Genomic DNA, 12,124 nt, shown 5'->3' with positions numbered 1-12,124 from the left:
AGGATTGAACCTCTTACCTCTTGAAAAAGGAAGAGTTCTCCAAACCACTAAGCCAAGAAAGTAAAGTGAAAATATTAGGCCATGCATGAAGGCCTATTTATAAGAATCAAGGTGAATAGTCTACAAGAGCACCTGAAGGTCCTCTTCTAGACTGGGGGGGCAAGTGTGGACGCCCAAATTCCACCAAGGCAAAATATGAGAGTCACGAGAGGTCCTCGGCTGCCGTGCGCAGAACCTCCTGGCCTCGCTCGGCCCCCGCGCACGAAGCCCCATGGCCTCGCTCGGCCCCCGCGCACGGAGCCTCCTGTCCTCGCTCGGCCCCCGCGCGCGCAGCGCCTCCTGGCCTCGCTCGGCCCCTGCGCACGGAGCCTCTTGGCCTCGCTCGGCCCCCGCGCACAGAACCTCCTGGCCTCGCTCGGCCCCCGCGCATGGAGCCTTCTGGCCTCGCTCGGCCCCTGTGCATGGAGCCCCATGGCCTCGCTCGGCCCCCGCGCACGGAGCCTCCTGGCCTCGCTCGGCCCCCGCGCACGGAGCCTCCTGGCCTCGCTCGGCCCCCGCGCACGGAGCCTCCTGGCCTCGCTCGGCCCCCGCTCGCGCAGCACCCCCTGGCTTCGCTCAGCTGCTAAGCCCATGCCACCATCTCGCATTAGCCGCCTCGTGTCTAAGGACCTCGCCATAGGCCGAGGTGACCAAGTGGCCTCATCTCATAAGCCGAATGGCTCCGCCTCATAGGCTGGAATGACCTCGCCCAAGCATGGCCTTGTTTGGCCTCACGAGGGGATAGGGGCCTCCTGAACAACTAGGGAGTCGCGCCGTCAAGGGAGCCACAAACAGGGCGTCTCGTCACGCGTCCTTAGACGTCTGTCAGGGCCACATACCTATCACCCAGATTTGTGAGTGACCTTGGGAGGCTTCAGGCATCTCGCGCCAAGGACCCAAGGTCTCCACCTCATACCGAGGGTCCCGTTCCTTACACCTTGAGACCCCTATGCTTAGGAAGTCCCGTACGGGTCGAATAGGGACATATTTGTACGACCTAGTATTGAGTACGGATATCAGTACCAGTAAGATTGCTGGGGTAAGAGCCATGGTCCGTACGTCTACGGCCATAGGACAGAGCCGACACCACGACCTCCTGCGCCACTACGCCTGCCACCACGCATCAGAAATGGGTACAGACAAGTAGTGGAGATATCGTACTGACACCTGCTCCTGTACGGGATGTACGATCACCACCTCTGGAGCCACTCCCCTAATACAGTATGTATGTACCTCTTGGTCCCCTGGACCACTATGTACCTAAGGCCATTAGAGCCAACTATAAAAGGGATTCTAAGACCACCAGTAAAGGGGTTGGAAATTTTACTATAGCAGAGGTACAAGTGTGAATGAAAGACTGAATTCTCCATTGTTGTTATATCATTGTTCTTGAGTTCTCGTTCAAGTTTTCAGAGCTTTCCAATTAGCGATTTTGATTTGATAATTTTTCCAACTTAACTTCGTTGACGAGTTCTCACCGTCAACATGATGTATATTCAATTTTATCCATAGATATTCTTAAGTGGAGACGCATCACTTTTGATTATGTGGTTGAGATTAAATACATTTCATTGTGTGTAAAAATTGTGTGCAATTTAAGTGTGTTCCAATCATTACTCATAATATATTTAAAAAAATAAAGTTTAAATAATTAATAATAAAAATATTAGATTAAAGGAGAAAATAGAAAAAATAATTTGGAGTAATTTTAGAGTGCCACATCATCTCATTGAAACTCTCATTTATATATATATATAGATAGTAGTAGGAGAGACAGTAATAAAAAATATTATATTGTTTTGAAATCATAGCTAGTCAAATCTCAACACTCAATGTTAAACCAAAATCTTAATCTAGTCAAAGTTTCAAGCTTTGTTGCAAAAATATATTTTAAAGTTACAGAATTAGTTTTGTAAATTTTTGTAACAATCATATTAAATAAATTTATAAATATTTATGTAAATGTTAGTTACAAAAACAAATCTTTTGATTGTGAAAATAGTTTTGCAAACTGTTGATACAAAAATGTAAAACTTGTTTACAAAATTTTGTAATTCACTATTATGTAACCGCATTTTTATATAAATATATATATAATAACGTATTTTATAAATAATGAATATCTTAAATTTATATTTTAAAGTTGTATAGTATAAATTTGATGGTTCCTGTAATGTTTTGGTACAATATTGTAGCATATGGAAAAATATAATATTTTTATGTTAATATTTTGGTTATAATTTCTGAACTATAAATTATCTTTGTAAATGTTAGTTACAAAAATATTTTTCCTAGTTATGAAACTAAATTTGTAAATTATTGTTACAAAAATAAAAAATTAGTTACGAATTTGTTCGTAAGTTTTATGTACAAAAATAATACAATTCTAAAACTGATTTTTGTAAATATTATTTACAAATATGTAATAGATATTTAAAATTTCGTAACAGATATTTACAAGTTTGTAAATGTTGATCACAAAACATTGTATTTTGCCGCTTTTATTTGCAATTTTACCACTCTGTATTTACACTTTTGTCACTCTGTGATTTTATCCAAAAATTCTATATTTTTGTAATACATTGTACTTTTCATATATATATATATTTTTTTTATCTTTTAGTACATTTTTGTAGATTTCCCAAATAGAAATCATGGTTAAAAAAAATTATTTATTTAAATAATTATATTTATTAATTTGATTAATAACATATCATGCAATAATCGATTACATGAATTTCCACACAGTTTTATTTTAAATCATGCATCTCATTAGTAAAAACATAGTTTATTAGCATTGTCTTAAATGTTTATTTAGTGAAATCAATCACATAAATAGATTAAGTTTTAAAGAGTTAAACTTTGTAATCACACCTAGAACGAAATATTTATGTTAGGCCCTTATAATTAACCAACTTTATTAAAATAATTTTATTATAATATTAATGTAATTAAATATGGTTTTAGGTTAATATTGAATATGAATTAAATAGTTGAATTGAACCTAGGCCAATATGATTGGTAGAACTACATTCATTGGTTAACATTAACTAGTAATTAGTTTTATTTGAAAACAGAATAACCACATACATACCCTTTCTTCACATTTAATACACACAATTATCCTCTATTTCAAAAAAAAAAAATCTATACCATTTTCCTTATAATATTTTAAAATAGTCTTACATATAAAAAATGTATTAAAAATATATTAATTTTTATTGAATTAAGATTTCAAATTTATATTTATTTTAAGGTAAAAAATACACACACAACAATTACAAAGCATTTTTTTACAATTAAAAAAAAGTAATTTAAATGTAAACAAAAATTAAGAACACTAGTGTATGATTTCCTTAGAAATTCAAAAGTGTATCAAATTGTTTACATTGGTTTGAAATTGTAAACAAGTAGTTTACGTTTATATTTTTGTTTATCATTTGAGTTTTTTTTATTGAAAATTAATCATATTCATTGGAATAGAAATTCAAAAATATATTTATATTTAAATTTGAAATTACAAACAAGTATTTTCATTATCATGGATTCTATGTTTATAGAGAAAATAATTTTTTATTTACTTGCAACAAAATTGTAAACAACGAGTTTACTCTTTACTATTTATTTTAATGAAATCACAAACAACGAGTTTATAATTTAGTAAAGTAAGAGTAAAATATCTATGAGTCTATATCCTATAGAGACAATACACATTTTTATTTAACGAATATATCATTAATGAGTTTATTCTTTAATTATTTAAATGAAATTGTAAGTAATGAGTTTATTTTGCAATAATTTATTTTAAAAAAATCTAAATTTTGTTAACATTATATTAAAAATTATTAGTATTAATTGATATAGCAAGTTTTTTTATTATAAATTTTAGAAAAAAATTTGAAAAACAATAATAATTTATATTTAAAAGTGTGAACAAATAGAGATATTAAGAGACTTAGAGTATATAAAATTGAGAAATTTTAAAAGAAAAAAATGTAAGCATGAGAGTTTGAAACAATTAATCTATTCAAAAATGATAGTTTGAGAATTTTACTATAAAAAATTATTTATAATTATTTATAAGGAAAAATAAATAAAAATAAAAAAGTGGGTAGTTCTCTGAAGTGATGTAAAAAAGAGAGGAATTTGTGGGCATTTTTGTTAAAAATATGAGATGTTTTATGAAACCACATATTTTAAATTAATGAGTGAGAGAAATAAAAATGATCTCTATTATTAGTACAATATCATGAGATATGGAAAAAACCTTGCAATAGCTTTGTTTTCATCCCCTGAGAAATATTTGAAGATTCTAATTGCTGGCCTGAAATTTGTGTTCGTCTTTATAGAATTACAATAATAAGATAAAGTCTTGATTTTTCTTGTTACTTTCAAAATCCCTACTCATACTACAATTAACATCTTCTGAAAAGATTCCTTTTAAAAAAAATTATAAGTATAAATTATCATTTCTCGAAAAGAAATGATTTTTTTATGCGAGACAAAAGGTAATACAACTTGATCCATATATCTTGGGAAGGACACCAAAAAACAACATATTCTTTAGTCATTCTCAAAACAACATAAAAGATAGGTACAGGAAATTTTACGAAGATACAAGCCCTTATTAAGAATAGCAAAATTTTGTGAAAATCTCTTCGTACAAAGTGCAAAATTTGGCGTGAGATTTTTATTCCCGTTTCCACCTGATGTAAAGACTTAGGCAATGTGATATAGTGGATACTTATATATAGTACGCAATTTGGGGCTAGTGAAAGCCTTGTAGTTGAATCACGCAGGCTGGTCCATACTCTTGGATAGCAAACTTTTGGCGGCAGTTTACAGGGTAAGGTGTTTATTTTATTTTTCGAATTTATGTTTAAAAAGAATGCTTGCTTTTTGGTTTTGTACATTCTTGTCACTCTCTGATTGATAAGATGCTACCTTTGTCATAACTAAAACCTGGTTAACAAATTTAAGAACCATGATATTTTATAGACCAACAAATAAATAGAAAAAAAAATTGCAGTATTTTATCATCGACCAGGGGAAACTCTCCTGAGGGGTTGGCCCTTCTATTATTAGTGTTGTACAAATGTAAAAGGGCCCCTTTTCTACCCAGCATTTAATCCCGTAACCACAATAATTGTAGCAGCCTTGGCTTCCATTATTACAGCTGAAGAGAAGTACGTGGGAAGATAGTACTAGTAGTGTTTCATCAATTTATCAACAAATAATTTATTTATTATTAATTGGAAAAATATAAGTTTATCTCTTGTGTTTTGTCCGAATATTCGATTGTCCCTTATGTTTTATTAAATGACATTTCGAACCCCGTGTTTGCAAAATAAATCAAAATAATATCCTGAACTTAATTTTGGTCAAATATTTTTTTAATATAACCAAAATACCCTCAAGTTTTATTAATTAATGAATTAAAAATAGATTTTTCAATAAAAATAAATTTAATTTAATTTAAAATAAAACTAAAAACTTTTTTATTTAAAAAACTAAAACAAAAATTAAACAAAGTAAAAAAACAAAAACTAAATCAATACTACAAATGCAAAAAACTAGATCAAATTAAACAAATGCAAATCTACAAAACAGAATAATCAAATACATAGTCTCCAAGAACAATCTAAAATTCTCAGAGCCACGACGAAATTGGGGTCACAGAAATTGCTTGGCTTTAAAGCCCTTACCACGAGGAAGCTAATGCTGGTGACATTGTAACCCACGACGAGCTGAGGTGGTCGGATCGAAGCCAAACAACCCTGGAGCCCATTGATTCTAGTGAGTTGGTTTCGTCGCCACCAATGGTCTTCGACCCACCTAACTGGAAGATCCCTCGAATTCAACTTCATGGAAAGCGATGAAACTTCAAACTCTCGGCTGAGTTTAATGGTTCCCACGCACATCATACGACTCAAATCAAGCCTCCAAACTTCCGAGGTGGTCTTGCGACGGTGAGAGGAGGCTAGTGGAGAGCGTATCGCCAGGAGATCTCACACGTCGGAACTACCATGGACGGCAATGGAGAATGAGAGGTAGACAAGAGAGAAGGAGAGAGAGGGTCGGGCAAGAAAGAGAAGGAAAAGAAAGTTAGGATTTTCTTTTTAATTTCACATTGTTCGATTTAAATTTTGTTTTAGTTTTTTTACATAAAAAAGTTTTAGTTTTATTTTAAATTAAATTATATTTATTTTTATTTGAAAATCTATTTTTAATTCATTAATTAATAAAACTTGAGGGTATTTTGATAATATTTAAAAATTATTTGACCAAAATTAGAATTTTGATCTGTTTTGCAAAACAGAGAATCTGATTTGTCATTTAATAAAACACAAACACAGGAACCGATCGAGCAAAATATAGAGGTCAAATTAGTATTTTCCCTTGTTAATTTTGGGCTTTGAAGGCATAATAAGAAATTGCTAGATTAATTATAAGGTTATTGAAGCAATTATCCTTTTCTGGTTCGGGGGGGAAGCAAGGACAAAGAGTCAACAACCCATCTCTTCCATCGCTTAGTGAAATGGAAGTGAAAAATTATCAAGAAATAGATATAGAATCAACAAGTGTATGATAAGACGACTTCAAATGTAGGCAATTATATTCTGATATTCATTGTACCAGTCAATGTCCATTGCTAATAATAATAATAATAATATTGGATAATGAAATGGGCAGTAATAGTGGTATAAGTGGGCCTAGAAATGGTTTGCATATTTTAATCATCAGGAAGAAAAGAGCGGGGAGGTTTGGATCACTCAATGGCAGGGCAGACAAGCTTAAAATGTAGTAGTAACCATTCAGTTCTTGAATAATATTTTGACATAGTACTTGCAGTATATCATTGAACAATTTTGCTTCAAATACACCCTTCAGTGCTTTGACCATCCTAATTTAAAAAGAACTGATGATAAACTGCCAAAAATCCGTTAACAAATGTGTAGTATCCTAATTTTGGAGAATATTAAATGAACCAAAAACCTATGAACATTCAACAGCTCAAATTTTCCAAATTCCAGATCAGTCTATAATTTACCAACTGTATAATGCTATTCACAGGTCCCATATGAAACTTACCTCAAAACCTTTTGTGCAGAAGATTCTCATCTCAAGATGGTATGGTTACCTCATCCTTTCCATAGATGCGCTGAAGTTCCCGAGTTGCAGCTTGATATGATGCTGAGAGCAGAGAAGAAGAAACAATATTACGAGAGAGAAAATTCTTAACCAGCATTAACAAAAGAAAATGGTCTGGATAATCATTCAATTAGTGTTTAATTAGTCAATGTAAAGTCTAAAACCATCTAAGATCAATAATTACCTTTCCACACACGGAAATTCTTTTGGTTAATAGGGGACCCTGTCACCTTTTGAATTGCATCAAACAGCATCTCCTGTGGAGTATTCTTCAGCTCTTGAACAACTGCATAAATGGTCTTTCCATTCGCAAAGTATATGTGATTATTAGGGTGTTTGGTCTTGCAACCAGCATGACGCTCAAATTCATATGCGTTGAGAGACTGCATCACACAATTCAATTCCACCGCAACACATGAATCTCAAATCAAACATGACCTTCTCAAAAAGCTGAGGCAACACAAAATGTGCTTACCTTTGAATTGTTGCAGCCATCGCAGGAACATAAATACCCAGTCCCTCTTATAACTCCCTCGAGATTTTTCTGCCAAAAATAATAGATTAAGAGACGACAGAAAGTAAGAAAATTGATCAGCAGAGCATACTGCATTTACCTATCTAAATTAATAGAGACAACGAATATATAAGAAGAAAGACTTACCTCCCGTGACCAGGAAACATACTTCACAGGAACCCCATCAAACATACCAGTTGATAATAGACTTTTGACATTTGAAGGAAAGTTGTTAGGAGGTGCCTTCTTAACAGTCTTTGGCTCCTTATTCTTTGGATTGGCATCAATTTGAGAATCAGCTTTTGGAATTCCATTTACACTTGAATCCACATTAGCCTCAACCGAAATCTTCTGCCCAGATAATTCCAAAGTCTGAGATGAGTTCTGGTTACTCATCAACAAATCATAACTGCTAATGATACCACCGGAGGGATTAGTCTCAGGTTCATCATGAAACCCTCCAAAAGATATGGTAGTGCTTTCACCCTTGTTGTAGTTCTGACCCATCGATAGATTGCTAGAGTCTCCTTTATCATAGCTAGGACCCATTGCTAGAACATTTGAATCAGCCTTATAAGTCGGACCCATTGATATCATACTATCATTCTCCTTTATGTAGGAGGGAGACATTTGAATAAAATTATTGTTTGATTTACCATAGTTTGCACCAATGGAAATAAAATCCTCATGGCCCTTGTTATAAGAGGTACCTAATGATATGATATTACTCTCTCCTTTTTCATATGATTGGTTCATTGATACAAAATTCCCCTCCGCCTTGTCATAGGGCTGACCCATCGATAAAAGACCATTATCACTTTTGCTGTAGTTGTGGCCCATTGATATGAAATCGCCATCCCCCTTATTAAAAGTCTGACCTGCTGAAATGAAGTTCTCATCTCCCTTGGTGAAAGTAGGTCCCACTGAGACACTACCATCATCATTGTTATAAGTTGGACCTAGGGAAATGGTGTTTTCATCACTCTTGTTATAAGAGTTAACCATTGAATTGGTACTACTCTCTACCCTGGTGTAGGAGTTACCCATTGAAATGTTACTACTCTCTACCCTGGTGTATGAGTTCCCCATAGAAGTGGTCAATGCGCTCTCAGGTTCCCTAACTTCATTGACTTTAACTTTCCGAATCCCACCAAAATTGAGACATGATGAGGGGTCGTCAATGGTATGAGACATTGACAAACCCACTGATGGACTGTTTCCATATTGATTATCAAAACTCTTTCTTCCCACATTCATATTTCCATTACCAATAGATTGAATGTTCCTATCAACCAGATTAACAGTCCGCATCTGTTCAGATCCAAAGAGTCGGTCAGAAAATTGCCCTGGAACTGACTGAAAACCAGAAGCGTTATCCCATGGAGAAACATTCATATGTGAAACTCCTGAAACAGGTCTACCATTAACATCCTCCATTGCATGCTTCTTGTTGAAAAGTTGTGGTCCATTGGCATCCATAAACCATTGACCCCGTTTTGGCTCAATCCTAGAAGGATTATCATAACCCATCTCACCATCAGTCAAACATCCAGCATCTCGAAGCATCCAAACGCTTTTGGGGAAAGACTGCAAAATAGAGTTTCTCAGAAAAAAGGTTTCTAATTGACAATCTTAAACATGCAAATAGTAGCATAAACAGGTAAAAAAATCACACATTACCTCAACCAAACTAAAAGCATTTTTCAAAAATTAAAATAGTAGGAAAAAATTATATGTAAATGACATGTGCACAATGCCTATGCAGTAATAAAAATGAAACATCAAAAGACACAAATGGAAAACATTAAAATGTGCATATTTAATTTAAATTATATTTTGCTTGTCTGAGGTATAGGTCTAATACCCGATTCCATTAATGTGAAAATATCAAATACTATGCATTAGCCTCACCCACGATTGTCCATACAAGAATACGAACGAACTCCAATATAATGATTGAACATTAATTGATATCTAAACTTTTTTTAATAATCTCTTACTTATGAAATCTATTATTGTAAGATCCAATTCAAATGTTAAAAAAAAAAATTAATAGTAGTGTTATAAAGCATAGGGTAATAGTTGCTTTCTAAACTATCTTCAATTAAATTAGCGACTCACGCTGGAAGGTAGAAGACATACAAAGAAAGCATCAACTAAATAAACAGTTTCTTTCTGAGCTCTCACTCTCTATCAATAACTAGAAGAAAAATGTTTAATCTGTCTGTATCTCTTCCCTTTCTTTCTTCATAAAGGCAATCGTATCTAAGTGTAAGTTGCTTTAAATCTTTCTGTTGCAGACTTCTGCAACATGGTATTCATATTATTAAAATGATTTCTTTCTCATGGATTTGAAGTCCCAGATAACCCCAAAATTCTATCACCCTTAAATGTAGCTCCGTGAAAACCACTGATATACCCACATAACATGATTATCATACAAGAAAATTCTCAAACAATAACACTTAAACAACTCAAACATCTACTAGTCAAGTACATAAATCAGAAGCCAGAAGTTTATAGAGAAAATAAGCACATGACATATGATAAATTGAAATGCATTTAGAATTTGACAAATGAAGATTCTCAAATCATTTCACGTAAGTGAAATGAGAAAACACATCAACCAAATGGTATAAAGACTGCAACCTTATGAAAAAAAAAAAGTATTAGGGAGGTTCAACTCCACTTTCTAAGTCGACAGAACGATGTGAGCCAAGTACTTAATTTTCAGCTTTCTTCGAGTGACTGACTCGTTGGAAAAACACTTGTTTGGTTTCAATTTAGACTAATAGAGATCACACTTTCACAGATGATTATCATCGGGAGCATTAGTTTTAGTTTTACTTTAAATGGCTTACTACTAAAACTTAGATTGTTTGAACTTATCAGGTGAGTGTTGATATTTCCACAAACCAAAGGAAAAAAGAGATACAACAAAAAAAAATTTACAAGGCCTATTAGAAAAATCTATATCGCAATGTGTGAGTGTGTGTTTTAAAAAATTCATATCAAATTCGATTAAAGTCGAAATCCATCAATTGCAGAGAAACAAACACCAAAACAGAAAAAGAAAACAAACAAACAAACAAAGGAACAAAAATAAAAGATTAAATTGCTAATCCAACATTTGCATGCAATGCAAGAACTTCGAAATTAGAGTTTCTTGCCTACCATTTTTTGTAAATGAATCACTGAGTCACCTCGGCAACATTCAAATGAATTCGTTCCTGCACAATCAAGTTCGCCAGTTTGATATATATTAATCCAGTAGAAAACCGGTGACCGAGACCTACTTTAGCTTGTACGACACCGTCTCGTCCCTAAAGGCCATTGACGGAAACCATGCAAAATCCAATAGCTCAAAAAGCGTTACTCGATCAATCTACCGAAAACAAAACGAAAGAAAACAAAGGCCCATTGAAATTGAAGTTCGATCAACACCATAAACGATCCAAAGGAAGCATAAATAATAGAGAGCTCGAAGATCAAATGAATTTGGAAAAACCCATACAAATGTACACACACATAATAGTAAAATATTTTAAACCCTACCAATTAAAGATAATCAGAGTTTATTGAGGAACAAAACCGTGCCGGAGCGATCCGGCGATATTTTCCGGCACCGGAGAGGAGAAAATGCACTATTTTCTTCTTTCTTGGTTGTAGAAACTAGAAAGGGACCTCTGTGACTGTGAGTGGTAGATATGGGAAACTGAAGCTGGGTTTTAACTTTGACAAATAGTTTGATGCGCAACATTGTACTATAATCACATACGCTTTCGTAATCCATATGTGACACGTGTCATCACCTTCTTAGGCCCCACTTCCAGATACAAATACACTGCAATCTTGGCCGTTGAAATACCACTGCAACTTTTTGAGTGCCCTCAGTGCTTACTTTACGACTTACGAGAATAATCGGTGACATGTCACGATCTTATAGGTTGTTGTATTTGGATAGAAACTGGTTTCAGATGTAGGAGATTAATAGGGATATTGTGTAATTCGTTCCTGTGGTAAAAGCAGGAAGTATTAGGAAGTGATTCAACCTATAGAGCTTTAAATATGGGCAGACCTTTCTAGCACAGTACTAAACCGATGCGTGCTCGGGAGCTACGATCACAATATAGCACGAAAAAATATGAGTTTGCGTCAAGCATGACACGAATTAAAAATTAGCCTAACACGACATAACATGGGTTTGAGCACGGCACGACATGAAAACACAAACAAACTAGTCTAAAAGTACGACACTATAAAAAAATTCTATATTTTGACGTTAATAATAATAATAAATTTGTACTTGTCAATTATCTATAAATTAAAATGATAATAAAAATTTATTATTTTTTTGAATGTTTATAATTTTATAATTATATTAATTTATTTTAAAATTTGTGAATTAAAGTTTTTAAT

At 34.0% G+C, this 12,124-nt stretch overlaps 1 protein-coding gene across 3 annotated transcripts; it reads right to left on the bottom strand.

Annotated features, from left to right (window-relative positions):
• Nucleotides 1–6,830: 6,830 nt before the first annotated feature.
• On the bottom strand, nt 6,831–11,419 carry LOC133798450 (uncharacterized). Of its 3 annotated transcripts, none has more exons than XM_062236729.1 (6): nt 11,261–11,419; nt 10,880–11,090; nt 7,853–9,292; nt 7,667–7,735; nt 7,376–7,574; nt 6,831–7,233 (listed from the first exon to the last, which is right to left on the bottom strand). In XM_062236729.1, exons 2-6 carry the CDS (start codon nt 10,880–10,882, stop codon nt 7,163–7,165), a joined length of 1,782 nt encoding a protein of 593 aa, XP_062092713.1. In that variant the 5' UTR covers nt 10,883–11,090; nt 11,261–11,419; the 3' UTR covers nt 6,831–7,162. The 3 variants fall into 3 exon arrangements, with proteins under 3 accessions (XP_062092713.1, XP_062092714.1, XP_062092715.1); XM_062236730.1 differs by having other exon boundaries at nt 10,880–11,028; nt 11,261–11,412; XM_062236731.1 differs by having other exon boundaries at nt 10,880–10,935; nt 11,261–11,411.
• Nucleotides 11,420–12,124: the final 705 nt, after the last annotated feature.

The sequence above is a fragment of the Humulus lupulus genome, chromosome 8 (genome assembly GCF_963169125.1).
Source record: "Humulus lupulus chromosome 8, drHumLupu1.1, whole genome shotgun sequence".
In the NCBI taxonomy this organism is placed as follows: domain Eukaryota; kingdom Viridiplantae; phylum Streptophyta; class Magnoliopsida; order Rosales; family Cannabaceae; genus Humulus; species Humulus lupulus.
The sequence above is the reverse complement of the archived record's forward strand: the minus strand, read 5'-3'. Positions and strand labels throughout refer to the sequence as shown.

Bases quoted from the DNA above. Each gene is read 5' to 3' on its own strand.
- LOC133798450 (XM_062236729.1), bottom strand. The intron at 7,736-7,852 runs GTAAGTCTTTCT...TATTTTTGGCAG, and splicing joins ATGTTTCCTGGTCACGGGAG to AAAAATCTCGAGGGAGTTAT. The intron at 7,234-7,375 runs GTAATTATTGAT...CTCTGCTCTCAG, and splicing joins GAATTTCCGTGTGTGGAAAG to CATCATATCAAGCTGCAACT.